General features: G+C 58.2%; 2 protein-coding genes across 6 annotated transcripts in view; one reads left to right on the forward strand and one right to left on the reverse strand.

The window, feature by feature from the left end:
* Positions 1-231: 231 nt before the first annotated feature.
* FAM181A (family with sequence similarity 181 member A) lies at positions 232-2,921 on the forward strand. Of its 2 annotated transcripts, none has more exons than XM_046009627.1 (2): positions 232-312; positions 1,509-2,921. In XM_046009627.1, exon 2 carries the CDS (start codon positions 1,596-1,598, stop codon positions 2,472-2,474), a length of 879 nt encoding a protein of 292 aa, XP_045865583.1. In that variant the 5' UTR covers positions 232-312; positions 1,509-1,595; the 3' UTR covers positions 2,475-2,921. The 2 variants fall into 2 exon arrangements, with proteins under 2 accessions (XP_045865583.1, XP_045865581.1); XM_046009625.1 differs by lacking the exon at positions 232-312 and adding an exon at positions 655-829.
* Positions 2,922-6,940: 4,019 nt separating this feature from the next.
* ASB2 (ankyrin repeat and SOCS box containing 2) overlaps positions 6,941-18,719 on the reverse strand; it is a 41,096-nt gene continuing 29,317 nt past the window's right edge. For 3 of the 4 annotated variants that reach the window (XM_046009447.1, XM_046009446.1, XM_046009443.1), the window contains 4 exons: positions 16,177-16,348; positions 9,817-10,381; positions 8,864-9,017; positions 6,941-7,605 (listed from right to left, as the gene is read on the reverse strand). In XM_046009447.1, coding sequence (XP_045865403.1) covers positions 7,469-7,605; positions 8,864-9,017; positions 9,817-10,381; positions 16,177-16,348 — 1,028 coding nt within the window. In that variant the 3' untranslated portion in view covers positions 6,941-7,468. The remainder of the gene's footprint in view (positions 7,606-8,863; positions 9,018-9,816; positions 10,382-16,176; positions 16,349-18,719) is intronic. The other variant, XM_046009444.1, reaches the window with a different exon arrangement.

The raw sequence follows: 18,719 nt of genomic DNA on the forward strand, positions 1-18,719 counted from the left end.
TGGATATCCCGGCACCTCGTTACAGAGTCCTTCCCCGCTACCTTTCTCCCCGGCATAAGTGCGCTGCTGGCCCTCCCAGGCTGGCCCGGGCTTGGTGCCTCGGGGAGGGGGGAGCAGGGGCTGGGAAGAGGGAGAGACAGACAGAGACAGAGAGAGGGGCAGAGAGGGGGAGAGAGGGGGGAGAGAGAGGGAGAGACACTCAACACTCAAGGACAGAGGGGGAAGCAGCCCGCCCCGGCTTACCCCGTGGGATTGTCTGTCCGCACTGGAGCATGGCAGCTGGAGGCTGGAGGCCTGGAGCCTTTGGGGGAGGTATGCAAGCCCATCTCTTCTGGGTCCAGCCCCTCCTCGATCCTGGACTTTTTAAACACACACACCACACACACACACACACACACACACACACACACACACACACACACACAGTGCCCCCTCAAGAAACCAGGGAACCGAGGTCAAGGGGAGGAGGGGCTGAAGGGTAGAAATTTACCGGGAAATGATTGCATTTGGGAGCTGTCTTTTTTGTGATGGTCCCCATGGTGACAATTTGTGACGGCAAAGAATGTGGGAACGGGGCGCTGCCGCCTGATTGGGATGCTTTGTATCTGGAGAGGCGCTCCTGATTGGCCTGAGGGGCCCCCCAGCTCCGGGGACTCGTCCTCCATCCAGCCCACTCGAGGGCTGCACGACTGTTTCCAGCCGGACGCACGGAGCTCGCCGGCCACGCCGGGCCTGGCCCAGGTCTGCGGCGGGGAACCTGCCAGGCCACGGCGGCGGCGGCGGTGGCGGCGGCGGCGGCGGCAAGGCCCGGGGCCGGCCCGCACCCTCGGTCAGTGTGGAGGCTCCGGCGGCTCCAGCCAACCCGGTGGGGGCGTGGGGCTGGCCGGGGCCTGAGGGAGGGGCGAGGTGCCTCGGGTGGTGGCCCAGGAGGCATGAAATTGCTGCAGATGCTTCTACGGGGGCGTCCTGCTGCCTGCAGTCTGAGATCAGCCCGCCAGGCAGGCCGAGGCGCGAGTGCCAGACAGGGGTCCTGCGTGAGCGCTGTGGGTGGAGCGTGGGGACCCGGGGAGGGGGGCTGGTGTGAGCCGGGCTGGGGGCGGGGGTGGAAAGAGGAGGGCACCACCAGGGAGAGAGGGGGCTTGGCGTTGCTTGAAAGTGGAGCAGTTGCCTGAGCTCAGAAAATAAAAACCTCGCTGGCAAGTTTGTACACGTTGGCAGCGTGGTGTGTGGGAGACGTGGTGGGCTGGGCCGGTGGAGACTCGTGCTCGGTCCCCAGCGATGCCACCTGTAGCTGGGTCCCCTTGGGCGAGTCGCCCAACCTCTCTGAGCCTCAGCGGCAAGCGGAGGGCCACAGACTTGGGCCGACTGCCTGTTTGCCTGTGCCCTCACAGGGTGGCCCACGGACCCAGGACTTTGTTTCCCTTGGAGGGGTCCTGGGGCCTTTGGGGAGGGCTGGGCTCAGGGGTTTGGAGAGACTGCCAACAACTGGCGTGTCCCCTGCACCCTAGGTCAGCTCTGTGCCCGTCCCTGGAGCTGCCGGCCACCAGCAGAGCCCACGCTCTTCATGGAAAGCCCCATGCCGTGGTCCCCTGGTGATGGCATCCGACAGTGACGTGAAGATGCTCCTGAACTTTGTGAACCTGGCGTCCAGTGACATCAAGGCGGCCCTGGACAAGTCCGCGCCCTGCCGCCGCTCCGTGGACCATCGCAAGTACCTGCAGAAGCAGCTCAAACGCTTCTCCCAGAAGTATTCCCGGCTTCCTCGGGGCCTCCCCGGCAGGGGCACCGAGCCTCACCTGAGAAGGGGACCCGAGGACCCGCCCGGGAGGCTGCTCCTCGATCCTGGCCATGATTCCAGTCCCGGCGTGGTGGGGGGCTGCAAGGAGAAGGCTCTGGGGAACCCCTACAGGGAGGAATGTCTCTCTAAGGAGCAGACCCTACAGAGGCAGAATCCAGAAGCTGCCAGGCCTGGCCAGGTGCCCATGAGGAAAAGACAGCTGCCCGCTTCCTTCTGGGAAGAGCCTCGGCCCACCCACAGCTACTCCCTGGGGCTGGAGGGGGAGTTGGGCCCCAGGGAGGGATCTCCCTATGAGGGTAAGAAACACTGCAAAGGCTTGGAGCCCTTGGATCCTGAGATGGTCCCTGTGCTTGCGTCCCCAAGGGCACCGGCTGGCAAGGAGCCACTCAAGATGTCTGGGGTCTCCCTGGTGGGCCGTGTCAATGCCTGGGGCTGCTGCCCCTTCCAGTACCATGGACAGCCCATCTACGCCGGCCCCCCAGGGGCCTTGCCGCAGAGCCCCGTCCCCAGCCTGGGCCTGTGGAGGAAAAGTCCAGCGTCCCACGGGGAGCTGACCCACTTCTGCAAGGATGTGGATGGGCCGGGGCAGAAAGTGTACAGACCCGTGGTTCTGAAGCCCATCCCTACCAAGCCGGCTGTGCCCCCGCCCATCTTCAATGTTTTTGGCTACCTCTAGCGGGGCTGGGAGGGCCTTGGCTCCCCCCTCTGGCCTGCAGAGATGTTGGGGGCCCCTCCCGGGAGCACTTCTCGTGCAGAGTGAGCTGGGCAGTGGTGTGGCCTCCTGGGAGCCTTCCCTTTGTGTATGTCCAGGATGGGGGGGAGGATGGGTTTGGGGCAGGGACCTCGAAGGCAGTCTCCAAGTCAGCTCCCACAGCCTTGGGAGCTGGAGGGCTGGGCTCAGCCAGCCCCTCTCCAGCCAGACCAGAGCCCGACTGATTGTCACATTGTCCTTGGGCCGGTCTTGGGTGGTGGGGCTTTGCCCTGGCCTGCCTGCCGCTCCAGAAGCCAGGGTTACCCATCTGTTCACGTGCCGCCCACCGTGTAAGCCAATCTCAGTTCTGTTCGTTTTGGTTTTTGTAAATATTAAGAAGGTTAAAAGAATAAAGACATTTCTTTTGCAGTTTCCACATCTTGGATGTCATGGAGTTGAATGGTCCTCAGGCTATGAGATGCTGGCAGGGTCCAGGCAGAGGGCAGCTCACAGAGGCTGTGGGGGAGGCTAGGAGTGGCCCAGAGAGCTCTGTGACATCTGACGATGGACACTGTGGGCCAGCAGCTCAATGCAAAGGAAGGAGGAGCAGGGAGGAGCGCCCGGGGAGAGATGCTCTGCTTGCTCGTGTCCAAGAGCAGAGTGTGGGGGAGGCCTGGTTCTCCAGACAGTCCAAAGTGCTCTGGAGAACAGGGAGGCTGGTACCAGGGTGCACCCGTCCCGGTCCTGCAATGGGATGTGGGGCTTGCCCCTTCCCCCTGAAGCTTCCTTGTCCCACCTGCAGCTCGGGGGGCAGCGCAAGAATGGTCCCCCTCTGCTGGGCCTTCCATTCTGCCTATGGCCTCAGAGCAGAGGCTGGGCCAAGGCAGTCCCTCCTGAGCCTGGTCAGAGGGGAAATCAGGACAAAATGGATCTTGGCCCCTTGTGGACAAGCCGAGGGGCGGGGGAAATCGGGCTAACTCCAATTCCTGGGTGCCCTGCCGATGGCCTGATTCCTGGGCCTGGTACAGTGCCTGGCACCCATCAGGGGCCCCATTGATGGAATTATGTGGGCCTCTGTCTGCGACAATGCCCAGAGGGGGGTGCTGGTGGCACGGGGTGGCCCTAGGTTTGCCCTCATCCTGCCCAACCGGCCCAGCCATGAGAGAGACATGCACCGCCATAATGACCAGGGATTTGCCCTACTGTGCGCAGATGTGGCTCCGTGGCTGAGAGCACATGACCTGCAGGGGGCGCCAAGCTGCTCATTCCGTCAGAGCCCCGTTCTCAAAGCTGCAACGGGAGCAGAGCTACCCCAGCTGGTGGCTATGGTGCCCTAATTAGCAGCACGATGTTGGAAAATTAATCTCCCTCCGTGCCTTGGTTCCCCCTCCGTGAAACAGGGGACTAGGCCAGCAATGGCAAACAGAGGCACCCACCAGTTCTTTTGCTAGTCAGAGACTGTCTCTTTTGGGGCCAGATATGCCCTCAGAATCCTAACCCAAAGCTCCAGGATTAGTGCTTGTTAAGGGTCCTTCTCCTTCCTGCCTGCTTTTCCTCTAGGATTCCTGTAGAGTGTGGCATCTCCATGAGAGGGCAGCTTGCTCACCGGGAAGCCGGTGGATTTCTGGCAGTTTGTATCTTCCGGTCCTGGGGGACTTGAGAGCCCCGGAAGCCACGTGACACCGGCAGGGTTGTTTGGAGTAATTATGTAGCACCCAGGATAGGGCCTGAGGACCAGCCCTCACGTCACGCTGCTCTCGTCTGCTCTGCAGGTGCCTTCTCTCTTCTGGCACATCAGGAAGGCCCTTCCAGATCCATTCCAACGAGGCTCAGCCCCCCCGCGCTATACAGAAGGTGTTAAAAGCTCCAATCCAGGCTTTGCCACCTACCAGCTGTGTGACCTTGGGCAAGTTACTTAACCTCTCTGTGCCAAAATGTCTTCATCAGAAGAATGTGGTTGAAAATAGAACTTCACAGGTTGTTGTGAGGATGATATGAGCCCTCGAGGGAGAGTGCGCCAACCTAAAGTCACCTCTCTAGGTCATCTGGGCCACCTGGCTCCCTGGGGGAGCAGAGTTCCAGGGGCATGTTTTCTCCAAGTGCTCCCCAGCGCACCATGCCAGGGGCCCCATAGCCCCTCTTGGGCTCCTTTCCCAGGGGATACCTAATGATGCATGAATTCAAACACAAGGAGGCTTCTTCTGGAAGCAGAAACCTTTGCTAGGAAGTGGCTGGACAGAAGCCCAGGACACTGTGACTCCCCGTGCAGAAGCAAGTTGGGGAAAAACACCTCTAAGAAAGCTGTAGTTTAAGGGGCGGGGGGAGCAGCCACAGCAGCAGCAGGTGACTCCCTGACCTACAAGTGAGTCATGAGCGGGGCTGGCCCAGAGGGAAACACGGGATCTCACCTCCTAGCCTCGGATCTCCAGCACTAGCTCGCACGTGGTCTTGCCCACGAAACGGAAGCACTTTCAGGATTTTGAATGTTTGCTGATGCTGTTGAGACACCTCTGAGGCCAAAGTCTGGGGGTGGGGAGGAGTTTTCTGCAGAGGGTCCTGGCTCTAAAGTCCTCTGGGGAGCAGCGGTGGTCAAGAAATGACACCAGCAGCCCAGCCTGAGCACTGACCAATCAGAACAGACCCCTGGGAGCAGCGTGTGCCCCCCTCCCGCTGGCCAGGCACTAACGATTAACCCTGCAGCTTCTGGGTTGGAAAGAAGTGGGGGTCCCCCACCCCCAGGACCTGAGAAGGCCCACATTGGGAAAGATGCTTGGGGAGGAGGGGCCCTGACCAGCGCCTGTGGCCCGGTGTGGACGAGCACCAGTATTTTGAGGACGCGGTGTGGCGCCGGTGCTTCCCAGCCCCAGGTACCCAGAATCCCACAGTCCGTGGCTGCTGACTCCAGAGGCCGAGAGCACTCCTGCCCCTTCCACCTATCTTCTCAACCTCCCCTCCTCCGGGAGGCACCGCCCTCAGACTGGAGTCCCCACCTGGCCTGGTGCCTGCAGTCACTGCCTGTTAGGACTCAGGGTGTACAGGGGACCTGAGAAATGCTATAAGGAGTTTGTTTGCCTGATACCCAGTCGCAGCCCAGTGAACCCGCACATCTTTCTGCTCTGACTCATTAGGGACTGCCGAGCCCCCAGCCAGGATTAAAGGCTCTCCCTCTGGCTGCCTAAAGGGCAAAGGCAATTTTTGGTCAGGGTTTTCCCCTGACGATGCACTGAGTCCTCTCTGGCCACGCCTCTGGGCCCCTGAGTGGAACATCTCCAGTGTGAGAGGATGCGGGTTTCCGTGGGGATTTCCTTAGGATCCCCTGGAGCAAGCCTGCACGGCTCTGTTGGGTTAAAACCTCAGGGACTTGCTGTGTGTGCCTGGACAAGTCTCCCTTCCTCTTTGGTCCTGTTTCTCTATCAGAACTATGAAGGAATGGGTGAGACTCGGCCGGGTCCCCTCTGACCTGTGGCTGGAAAGTGCTGCTTGGCAGACTTTTCCTCTTCGGGAAGACACCGGGTCTTACTGGTTCTGTGGAGAACCAGCATGGAGGAGTTGGCAAGGACGCCGGGGACCATGACGATGGGGACCCTGAGGCCCCAGAGGAACAAGCCAAGGGCCGAGCTGGACCTCTAGCTGTGCTCCCCCACCGGCCAGATGCTCACCCTGCCAAGCCCAGAAGTGACATCTGACTGCACTTAAGAGGCTTCCAGAATCTGGGCAGGGCAGTTGCGGGCTCCCGGCGAGGTCACCTGCTCTGGTTTCCCCGCAGACTGGCCTGGACTCCCGTGGCTTTCATCACGCTTTCGGAGGGAATGTTGGTGGGTGCGTGCAGCTTCGTGGAAACTGGGCAAGCCGGTTTCAGTGCCGGTGCCTCAGCCCAAGAAGGTGCTATGACCACGCCTGCCTGAACACAGGCTGCAGCTCCAGAAAATGCCTGGGCACCCCCCGCAGAGCCACACAAGGGCCCACGAAAGCAGCGGAGGGGCAGGGTTTCGTGCCCCCATGACAGCGGCCACTGCTCCAGTACCGTGGCTCACGTGGCCAGCATTCACATTTCTCCTCCTCCCTAGTATCTCGACTTCTATAGCAAAACAGGGGCAGGCAGGACGTGAAGACGGAGTGCCAGGAAACAAGCGTGTGCAAGGCAATCCCAGGTGTCAGGAGACTTGTAGACACCAAGCCCTGTTTGTGACGGAGCTCCCGTTTCCATGGTGATTGAAGCAGGAGAATGAAACCAAACCCCTACCGCTGGGCTCACAGGACAGGAAGCCGCCCCTCTCCTTGGGCCACCAGCTCCACTCTGGCCTCCAGAAGACCAAAGGGAGAATGTCTAGGGGTCTGAGCGCCCTGTCCCCGCACCTGCCCCGCTCCCACTCCTGCAGGGAGCAGCGCTGAGGACTCCAGGCCCTGGGATGGGGGTGGGGGTCTGATGAGAGGGACTTCGCTGGGCAAGGTCTCATCTGTGCAACGTTTATTGTACTGAAGGTGGGCCTCCACCCACCCCCCACCAGACCACAGCTCCAGGAAGAAAGCTCAGAAGTCAAGTGGAGAGTTCGGTGGAGCACAGGGGGGAGGGGACAGGGACAGCCCCGTGGCAAGGTTGTCTTGGAAGAGCAGAGTCATCCCTGAAAGTGCTCCAGCCACAGCCCAGTGTTGGGGCCAGGCTGCCCTCACCCCAAGTTCTGCCCTGCCCCCCTGCCAACCCCCCAGCCCCAGGAATGGAGGTTCCGCCATTCCCAATGGCCTAGAGGGTCCAGGGTCTACTCAGCAGTTTTTGAAAATGAAGACAGTTTTTCTCCTACTTGACACATTCTGTTCTCTGGTCCGGGCAAAGCTCTGGCCCAGAGACCTGGCGAGGTCACAGAGGTGGTCCCAGCTGGCCGGGAGACCGCCCACAGCCTCGATCCATTGCCGGGTCCCTTCCCCCAGGATCCGGGGCCGCCGCCGCCCTGAGGCTTTAGTGAAACAGTCCACGGCCTCGGCTACTGGGTGCTCTCGTACTTCAGGTACCTGATCAGCCGGCCGGGGAGCGGCAGGTCGTCCAGCAGCTTTATCCGGTGTTTCCCCACGGCCTTCCGCACACGCAGCCGGCACAGGTGAGCCAGGGGTCTGGGAAGCTCTGGGGGGAGGAGAGTAAAGAGAAATGCTGATGTTAGCAACCTGCAAGGAGTTTGCATCTGTGACGGCTGGCAGGTAGGAGACACCGGGTCGATGTGACCGGAGAAGAGGCAGGTGCTGGAAGGGCACCTGGGTGGCTCAGAGGGTTAAGTGTGCGACTTTTTTTTTTTTTTCCAAATATTTATTTATCTTGGGAGGAGAGGCAACATGAGCAGAGGGTAGCAGCAGAGGCAGACGGAGAAGCAGAAGCTCCCTGTGGAGCAGGGAGCCCGATGCGGGACCCAATCCCAGGACCCCGAGATCATGACCTGAGCCGAAGGCAGATGCTTAATGACTGAGCCACTCAGGCACTCCAAGTGGCTGACCCTTGATCTCGGCTCAGGTCTCAGTCTCAGGATGGTGAGTTCAAGAGCCACGCTGGGCTCCACGCTGAGCGTGTAGCATATTTCAAAACCAGAGGCAGTGCTCTATAACCCCAGCTCCTGCCAACTCAAAAGATCTGGCAAAGGGGCTTCCCTCTTGTCGCCCCTCGTTGATCTGTGTAGCCCAAGGAAGTATATGAGGCAGGTATAAACCCATTTCACAGGTGAGGACGTAGCACTTTCAGGGATGAGTCTGCCTTTCCAAGACAACCTCGCGTTAGCCACCCCGTGAATGGTCACCCAGCAAGCCCCTGGCTCCAGAGGCCGGCTTCCCCGACCAGTGCCGCTCCCAGTGTGTGGTCTGGGGGCCAGCAGCGTGGCGGTATCTGGGAGCATGCTGAAATGCACTCTCAGGCCCTGCCCCAAGCCTGCCGAGTTAAGAGTCTGTATTTTTAACAAAATGCCCAGGTGCTTTGTACGTACTTTGCAGTTTGAAATGTCCGAGACCACCATCTCTTCTCTACCCCGCCACACTACCTCTCAGTGACCCACAAACATGGGCAACGTACTCCAAAAGTCCCCCTAATCCTCAGCAAGCTGGAACCACTTAAAACATCCTGGAAAGATTTGGCGGAGAGACTCGGGTTGGTCAAACCTAGGTCTGAATCCCTGCTCTGCCACTAACTAGCCATGAGAGCTGGGCTCAGGTGACATCACCTCTCAGAGGGTCCGTCTTCTCCTTTATAGGAGAGAGTCACAGAGACACCGAATGTGACATGTGGCACAGAGCTCTGCCCCCAGTAGGTGCTCATCAAACGTTAGTCGCCGTCCCATGCCCCGAGTCCTGGGCCTGAATCAACAGGGTCGCCGGCCAGTAGCCGCAGCGACAGCCCCTACCTGCCTTCTCCTTGATGACGGCCCAGTCCTCGAAGCTCTCGATGTGTTCCTTCAGCCGTGAGCAGAGCTGCACGTTGCCTACGTAATCCAGGAGGATGTCGATGATGGGCCCTGCCCAGCGGCTCACCTCCGGGGCAGACAGGATCTCACAGAACTGGAAGAGATCACGCACTGGGGCTCAGGCTCCCAGGACCAGAGGCGGTGCATCAGCGAGAATGTCTGTCAGGGAAGTCACGGCAGGGAGGGCAGGGAGGGCAGCGCAGGGATCCGAGGACGGACACTGGGCGCACTGGTGGCATGATCTACTTGAACGATCCCCTCCCCCCTCATCAACACAGCCTCTGCTCCCAAAAGTGGGAGGGGGGACAGCTTGGCCATCAGCTCTTTAAGCCTCAACTTCCTGATCTAGAAAATGGGAATATGACAACTGGAGGTTGTTTTTTTTTTTTTTTTTTAATGAGAATTAAGGTAATATATGAATATAAACTCCTTGGCACACAGCAGGTGGCCGTAAATGATTCCCATTAGCCATTAGAGTTGTCACTTGTGAAGCCAAAACCGCAGTCAGGTCCTGCCTCTGGGCCATCCTGCCCTTCATCTTACCTTAGCTTCCCATCCATCCCCATCCTGATCATGCGACATCAGATTCCAGGTTTGCTGCCAGTGACGGACCCCTCAGTTTGACACACTCCCCAGCAACCCCCTGCTCCCTTGTCGTTCCTTACACTCCCCAAGACCGAAGAGCAAAAAAAAAAGGATGTAACGTTTCCCGTGAACCGAGTTCTGCAGCCTCTAAGGCAGGCTCGCCGCGGGCTTCCACTGCCTCCAGAGTGCGCCTCCTACGACGCCACTCGGCCCGGCCGCCCGGGAAGGGGCGGGCATCCACCACCGGTCCACACCCGTGCGCCCTGGGCACGCGAACCGCCCCGCCCGCCAGGCGCGCCCCCGCCCACCTGAACCACGGAGGGCTCCTTGTCGCTGGCGGACGTGTCGCTGAACCGGCTGGAGCGCGACGGGGCGGGCGGGTGCGGGCCGTTGCCGTACTGGCACGAGAAGCAGGGTTCGCCGTCGCAGCCGAGGTCCATGAGGAACTTGAGCAGCGACAGGTACTTCATGGCGAACATGATGGTGGCGGGGAAGGCGGTGGGGTGCGTGGCGATGTAGGCGTTGATGTCGGCGCCGTGGTCCAGCAGCAGCTGCATGGTGCGCAGGCAGCCCTGGCGGATGGCCACGAGCAGGGGGCTGATGAGGTCGCGGTTGGGGTCGGCGCCGGCCAGCAGCAGCAGCTCGGTGGCGTACACGTTGTTGTTGACCACCGCGAAGTAGAGCGCGGAGCTGCGGCGGTCCTCGTAGAGGCGAGCGCGCTCGGGCGCCAGCGGCGCGTTCACGTCGAAGCGCGCGCCCAGCAGCGCCTCAAGCACCCCGTCGTGGTTGCGCTCCGCGGCCAGGTGCAGCGGGCTGATGCCGCTACGGCGCACGCGCGTGCGGCTGGTCACGGGCAGCAGCATCTGCACGATCCTGCGGGCGGGGCAGGCAAGCGAGGGTCACGGGGCGGCCCCGCCGGCAGGGGGCGCTGACGGCCCCGGGCCCCGGCCGCTCAGGACTGCCGTGTGGGGTGGCACGTGCCCACCAGCAGGGGTCGCGGGGGAGCCAGCCTGCTCGCCATGACCCCTTTGGGGAGGATGGGTCGCTGCTATCCCCCATTTTACAGATCAGGAAAACTGAGGCTCAGAGAGCTTCAACCACCTTTCCAAAGTTACATAGCGAGTAAGGGATGGAGCTGGGCTTCAGACCCAGAACCGGTAACCATCAGAGTCCTAATTCCTCAAAACCTCAGCCCGACAGGACTGTGGTTTCAAGACATCCCTGCAGACTTATATCAGGCTAAGGAGTGTTCCCCATTCCAAGCTCAGTGATCTGAGGGAATTGACTGGAAAGCCCACAAACCTAACTCAGGAGGCAGTGGAACCTGGGTGATGTTTGGAGCCAAAAGTTTGGCGCCTGCCCTGCCTAGGAGGGGAAGGGGTTGGGGGGGCTGTGAAAGTTGTATCTGAGAGTTCACAATATGCCAGGAGACATCTAAGGGATTTACAAACACATTTTGGTTCAATCTTTTCAACAACCCATCAAGTATGTCTCGCCATCCCCATTTTGCAGATGAGAAAGGTCAAGGCTCAGAGAGGTGGAGGGACTTGTGTAGGCCATGTATCGGGAGAGGCAAACCAAGAAATGTACCCTGCTCCTACCCCAGGACTGAGCTGTTTTACATCTCTGTGGAGCTACCAAGTCCTGGGGGGTAGGAGGGGACAAATGTATCCAGCCCAGCCACTCCTGCTCTAGGCCCCTGTCAGCTCTTGGTGACCACGAGTACCCCCGCCTCTCCTAGGAGTCTCACTGCCTCTTTCCCTGAAGGCTGACTCGAGCCTCCCCCAGGCCCTCTGCCTTGCCTGAGGCCTGGAGAGGGTTGATCAGCCTCTGCTGAGGCTGGAGATCCTGGGAACCCGGGATCTCATCTCTCCTGCTGAATCAGGCACTGCTCTCGGGACTTAATCTACACCCATTTATTATATCCTCCCAGTAGCCCTAGGACTTGTACTGTCCGCTTTTCCAGATGAGAAACGTGAAGTCCAGAGACGGTATGCAACTTGCGCGAGGACACACAGGCGGTAAGTGATGGGGCCCGGGTTTGAATCTCAGGAGACTGATGGCCCAGGCCACACTCTCGGTCATTGCCCTGTGTCTTGTGTAGCAGGCAGGGTTTTGCATGACAACCCCATTTTACCTTCACTGCAGCCCTGTGGGGTAGCCGGAGTAGCTCTGTGGCCTTCCTTTTAACAGACGTGGCTCAGAGAGAGGCAGCAACTCATCAAAGGTCGTAAAAGCAATTTGGGAGGCTCATTTCCAGGGGCTCTTGACCCCTTGTCTTTGCTCTCTTCCCCTAGACCCCTCCCACGAGCAAGAAGGAGCTCCTGCCATTGACATGATCCCAGACCCTAATCCTTCCAATCCTTGCTGGCGGGTGACCTCAAGGCCCCATTCGGGCTCCAAAGAGGTGGCCATGGTGGGGCAAGCAGGTGCCACCAGGCCTGTTCCCATGCCTCTCTGGCATGCTGGCTTCATGGCTTCCTGGAAATCTCATGCCAGTGGCCTCCTGCTAGGATCTCAGTGGAAAGTCTTATTATTGTTAGTGACGCTCTGTTTGCCTAAAATCTGCCTCTAAAACCTCAAAAGGAAATTCACACACCCAGGGGGGCTAATTGCCTCCTAATTTCTATTTGTGTAGGCATAGGAGGCCTGACCTTACTCCGTAGAGGTGCTGGTCAAAGGCAGGGCTGTGGCCTCGCCCTGGACCACAGCCATCGCCAACAAATGCTTCCCTAACAGCCGTGGCAGGCCCGAGCTCGGGAAGGAAGAGCGAGAGCGACTGCCCGGGGGCTGCCGGCCAGATGGGAGTGGTAGCGCTGGCAGGTCGCGGCTGGCCTCCAGCGACCCGCTGCCCAAGCAGGGGAAAGTGGCCGGAATGTGGGAACGTGGCTGGAAGCCGCCTACGGTCCGGGAATCGTCCTGTTACTAACGTGGGAAAATCATCTCATTGGTGCGCCTCTGTGGGACTCTGCCACTCTGAAAGTAAATGTGCTCTGCGGGACAGCCCTCTCATTTTATGGGACATGAAACTGAGGCCCAGGCACGGGGTGGGGAAGAGAATGAAGTCGGATTGGAGGTGGATGGCAAAGCCAGAGCAGAGTGTCGGCGTCTGGAAGACCCAGGGCTGGCCTTTCCGTGCTGCCCCACTCAGGACCCCATGAGAAGGGCTGGAGCCTTCCTCCTCCTCCCACAGGCAGGTCTTGGGCCCACAGGGCTCAAAGTGTACCTCATGAAGAGGAACAAGGGTGCCCACTGCCCCGTAGAACCTTTGGTGTTTGGGAGACCAGGTTCCCTGCTCCCTCTTCTCCCTTCCCCAGCGAAGGGTCACACCTACCAGCCCAAGCCCCAGACCACAGCAGACCCAGCTCAGGAATGTTCCAGGGAGGCCCTCCCCAAACAAGTGTGAAGGAGGTTGCCAAGGTAATATAAATTAGAAATAGAAGAGAAAGAATAGTTAAAAACGAGGGCATCAGATGTGAGGCCCAAAAGGCCAGTCTCTGCTATGTGTCAGCCACAAAATAGACCCTAAGATCCTGATTCTCTACAGGGTCAAACGGTGAAATCATCTGGGCACCTTCTAGAAATACCCAAGCTGCCCCCCCCCCCCCCCGCCCGGCCCAGACTGCTTCCATCAGAATCTCTGAGGACGAGTGAGGCCCGGACATCCGGGACTTTAGAGCCTTCCAGAGCCAGCGTGTAGCCAAGGCTGAGAACCCCGGTCTCGGTGCTTCCTAAACTCAGGTTAAAGGATGCCTGGGCCATCTGGTCTTATGCAACACCAGCCGTTTCTTAACAAGTCTGCTAGGTGTTGAGTTTTAATCTCATGAGGTGTCTTTGCTAAACTGGAAATGAAGGACTAGGTACATGCTTTATCCTGTGGGCTCCTTTCTCAGCCATGCCTGAATGTCACACCCTCTGGTTAAAGGTGACGTAGAGATGGCACCCTCTGGTGAACACAGAGCGCTTCTTTCCGTGCTGGGTAGATGCGCCTGGGGTTTTGGCAGGTGGCCATGCATCGAATGCCTATAGGATGTCCCACCAAATCCCCAAGCAGCCTGTGGGAGGTCGGCGTGGAGAGGGCCATTAATGCCCCATGCCCCGGGAGTGAAGGGCCCAGGACTTGCCTGGCCATGGGCCCTGCCAGGTGGCAGAAGCTGCTGGGAACCCGGCTTTAATCCTTTGTTGGGCAGCCCTCAAGAGTGGCCTGGCCCCTCTAGGTCTTGGAGAGCAGAGGGAAATGGGGCCTGGGAATGGGGGAGGGGAGGATGACCAGGGAAATCGCTTTGAGAGTCGTGAGCCCAAAGCAGATTTGGGAGAACACAAGCTGTTCACAGAGATGGTTTCAGAGGGGACTGGCCTTGCTCCCTGGTCATCCTTAGGCACAGCCAGTTCTCCTTGCACTGCCCCTCCAGCTGGGGTCAGACTGCCAACACCGGGGTCCATGTGAGGGATCCGGGGCTGATGGAAGGATGCCAAGAGACAGTGCCAGCCAGCTCGGCCATTCTGTGGCAAGCTGCTTCCCATTTCTCTGCAAAATCAGGCCTTGTATTAGATCAGTGATTCTTCCAAGGGTGTGATGGGCCATATCTGGTTGGCTCGGGAGATTTTCAAAGGTAGAGGCTTAGATGTCCACCCCCAGAACGTTCTGGATGTTCTAGTTTAGTGGTTCTGGGATGTGTCATTTAACAAATAGCCCGGAGAGACGGTGCCGTGCCAGGAGGTGTGGAGAGCCAGGGGGCCTGGAGACTTCCAAGTGCTGTCTCCTTCATTCTTCGGATCTGTCCCTCTGGGTCACATCTGAGATAAACCTTGTTTGTTGACTGAGGCTGGTTCTTTCTGGGGCTGAAGAGAAAGCATCCGTCTTGCCCATTGCCACTGCCTGGCTTGGTGCTTTCTTCCCTTTACTGGCTGAATTGAAAAATGACGGTACGTGCTCTTCTCACCTAGGAGAGCGTGAACGCCGATTGCGGAGTACCTGTGCCCCGCACTCTATGGCATGCTTTACTCCCGTTCTGTAGCTGGTAGATGTAGATGATGCTGGTGTTTAATGAGCACTTACTATGTGCGAAGCACACTGCGTGACAGGGGCTCTCTCTTTGAATCCACAAATAATAAGGTGGTGCCTATCACCTTATTAGTCCTAACAACAACACCATAAAGCAGGTGTAACTGTCCCCCATTTTACAGAAGAGGAAACTGAGGCTCAGAAGGATTAAGCACCATGACCAACAGCTTCAGCAGGAAGGCAAACCCAAGTCTGTGTGCCTTGTACCCCGTTCTGGGGTTCAGGGAAGGCGGGGTTTCCTCCACGCATTTATCACGGGGGGGGGCATCTTTGATTGGCCACATGTGCAGACAGCCTGCAGAGCAGGGCCTGGGGCTCTGGGGGTCTGCCTCATTGTCTCCAGTCCGCTCCCCCGGATGCCACTCTCATCCCCATTTCCGTCTGCCTTCGCAAACACAGCCAACACCCCCCAACGTTCACCACGTGTTCTTCCCCTTCTCTCTGCCTGATGGCAGGTGGTGTTGCCCAAAATGTGTCCTCTGGGGTGCACTCCATGGAATTTTATGTTAAATGTGTTCTTTATTAATTGCAAATTGGCAATTTCAGTGATTTAATAGTGTGATGAATGTTTCCTTTTGAAAACAAGTTCATTTTAAGCAAACATGTCTTCAAAAGAAAATCTACCCAGCAGTGAGAGTACAGATGCCTACAATCAGGAAGGAGGTCTGTGAATGGTCCAAGTTTGGAAAACACGGGTCTGGTGGATATCACGGAACCCCGTCGTCCTTCAAGAGCGGCTGGGGGGTTCTGCCTGCTGGGGGAGTCTTCCCTGAGCCCACCAGCCAGTGGTGGTGCTGAGGCACGTTTAACCACTGGCTCCTTGGGGGCACAGGGGGCCCTGAAATTTGCATTCACCCATTTCCGTGGTATAAATTTCAGGCTGCCCTCGTGAAGAATCAGCCCCCGTGAGCTGGTACGGGCTAATTCTAGCACACCCCTGCTTCCAGCCCAGGACTGCTGTGGAGCTCAGCCTTCATGCTCTTTCGTTATGTTATGCTTTTGTGTGTGTGCGTGTGTGTGTGTGTGTGTCCTGCCCACCAGATCCGTCCTCAAGAAAACCAGGCTTCTCTTGTCTTGCTCCAAGTGCCCGGCACATAGCAAGTGCTCAAGAAAGGCTAGCTATTATCCTGGGCACTCTTTGTGGTACTACTTGTATTCTTCTGTGCATCCTCTGAAGGCTTCCTAATTGCCTGAGAGGTTATCTTTGCATCCCCAACAGAAATAGCCAGACTCCTATCCTGTGCCTGTAGATGGGACATTTGTTGCATCTGGGCTCTGACCATCTATGAGATGTGTGACCTTGGGTAAGTCACTCAACCTCTCTGTGCTAAGCTTCCTCATTTGAGAACATGAAGATCATTGTATCTACCTCCAGAGATTTGATAAAAGTCTGTTAACCACAGAACCATCGGGAGGGGGAAGTAAGTTGATAACGGAACCGGCTCTAGTTTGCCAACTGCGGGATGACCTCCTCCTTTCTACCTGGAAGGTACCCTCCACCCCGAGCCCTCCTGGGCATCCCGAGTCCCATAGGTGGGACACTTGAGCCCCCGCTCCAGCGGTGGGGAGCCACGGAGCACGGGGGGGCAGGGCCTGAGCTGACCTGTAGTTGCCCTTCTTGGAGGCGATGTGCAGCGGGAGCATGCCGTCCTTGTTGGCCTTGTTGGCATCGGCGCCTTGCGAGAGCAGAAACTCCACCACATCCTCGTGCTCGTTCTTGCAAGCCTCGTAGAGGGCTGATGCGTTGTCACTGGCCTGCGTGTTGATGTCAGCGCCTGGCCAAAGAGAAGCAGATCGAAGCATGAGCTGGGTGGTCACCGTCATACAATGTGCCAACCACTGTGACACACGGGGTCACTTAACAACACCTGTCTGCAACAGTGAGAGCCGGGGGGCCTCTTAGAAGCGAAAAGCTGCCTCGATGATGCTGGTGTTTAATGAGCACTTATTTTGTGCGAAGCACGCTGCATGACAGGGGCTCTCTCTTTGAATCCACAGCACAGCTCGTGCCATTGGTCAAGCTCTCATCTGCAAGTGGCAGACAAGGACACGGAGGCGCAGAGGACCGACACCACTTGCCCCAGACCACCCAACTCCTAGGTGCAGAGACAAAACTTGATGGTCTGATGGTGGAGACCCTGACAGATAGTCTGACGGCAGAGGCCATGCTCTTCACCCTCACTCCCTGTGAAAATGATCCAGGCCCGGTCCCGAGGAAACCCCTTGGCTCTAGGAGCGTGCAGAGCCCCCTGATAAGGAAAGGCCCCAAGAACTCAATTAATTGGGATTTGTTCTTCTCCGCCTTCCGTGGCAAAGAATATAAGAGAGGGACTGCTTCTCGCCTCCTCTGCAGAGGGCACGAGAGCATGTTGGGAGGTGAGGAATAAAGCCAAGGACAGACTCCATCAGCCTCATCTCCTACATCTTCTCCATCTCCTGCTGGTAGAGGAGAGACCCATGGGCTTCTCTGCAAAAAGAAGTACAGCCCCTTCCCCAGTCCCTCCTTGTTCTGGGAGAGACAGAGCTGAGACCACGGCTATGTGTCACAAGTACTGAAACCAGAAGCATCCGTCAGCCACAGTGCCGCCCACCTGAGCATTCTGCTTATCTCAGGCTTCCTGGTGATTTTCAATTTTGGTAACTGACTTCTGGTCTAGGGGAAAGAGCACAGGCTTTTGTGAGAAACGAGAATCAGCAGAAGTTTCTGTTTTGTGGCTTGCAAAGGCCTGGGGCCTCGTGTAGCCTTCAGGGGCCTCAGTTTTCCCGTCTGTTGACTGGGAATAATAGTGCCTACTAATCAGGGTGACTTCCAGGAGTAGATAAGATAAAATAAGTAAATATCTGCTATGGGGCTGGTTGGTTGTGTCCCCTCAAAATGCATATGTTGAAACCTAATCCCCAGTGCGGTGGTGTTCCGGGGGGGGGGCTTTGGGGGGTGCGAAGGTGATGAGGGCGGAGTTGTGCTCCTGATGGGATTCGTGCCCTTCCCAGAGAGGCACCCCCCCCCCTGCCCCGTCTGGCCCATTCCACCATGTGACGACCAAGTGAGAAGACCCAGCCTGACTTCTCATCTGGGGAGAGCCTGTCTCCAGTCTTCAGACAACAAACCTGCCGGCACCTTGATCTTGGACTTCACAGGCTTTGGAACTGTGAGAAATAACCCTCTGTGCTCCGGAAGCCCACAGTCCACGACGCTCTCTTACAGCGGCTCGGACAGAGAAGGTGCTCCGCAAAGGCCAGTCCTCCAGGATGGAGGGACTGGGGCCCAGGGGCTGGTTCGGCTCTCCACCCTGCGGCAAGTCGCCCAACAGGTCCAGACTCTTGAAGTCCGGCTCCCTGGGAGCTGGACCCCACCAGCAAAGCCGCCCACTCTCCCCAGAAAAATATTTGGATTCGAAAGTGGACGCAGCCCACACAGGGAGCAGCCCCTGACTCAGACTGCCGGCAGGGAAGCTGGACAGATGTTTGGAGTCGACCCGTTCCCCCCGCCGGCTGACCACCCTGCCCTCTGCCCAGCCTCCTTGCTTGGGCTCCCAGGACCCTGCCTGGGCCCCTTTGTTCTCAAGCGGGTCAGTCCAGATTTGTCCCCGGTTTCAAGGACATGCCCCAGGTTTGTTTTCCCAACTGCTTTGGCACGTGTTGGGGAAGCGGGGGTTTATCCAAGCAGAGTCTCATGCTAGTAACTCTCGAGACCCACGGGGGTGTGGCAGCGCCCAAGAGGCGTGCAGTCGGAATCCAGGCTCTGACCACGACTGGTTCTCTAACCTCCCTGAGCCTCAGTCTCCTCATCTGCCGAATGGGAGGAGGACACGGCCATCTCATCCCAGCTGTGGAGAGAACCCCGCTGCCCGGATCGGTGTTCCTGTTCAACAGTGTCTAACACACAGCACATCCTCAACAAATCACTTCAGCTAAGCCCAGGGGTCTGTCTGGCTTTACTCCTGGTTCCTCTGTTGCTAGAGAGGGAGTCTCGCCCTCCGTGGAGGGAGAGAAAAGAAATCAAAGGCGTTCTTGGGGAAGAACAGAACGATGATGCTCTTTGGCCAGAAGAATGTCTGCCATCGTCTCGGGGCGTCTTCTGTTCCTAACACGGGCCACGGTGTTTTATTTTCTCCCGGTCAGTGACTAAGATTGTCCCCAGGCAAA

This window comes from Meles meles, chromosome 6 (genome assembly GCF_922984935.1).
Source record: "Meles meles chromosome 6, mMelMel3.1 paternal haplotype, whole genome shotgun sequence".
Classification (NCBI taxonomy): Eukaryota; Metazoa; Chordata; class Mammalia; order Carnivora; family Mustelidae; genus Meles; species Meles meles.

Bases quoted from the DNA above. Each gene is read 5' to 3' on its own strand.
- FAM181A (XM_046009627.1), top strand. From the start codon at position 1,596: ATGGCATCCGACAGTGACGTGAAGATGCTCCTGAACTTTGTGAACCTG.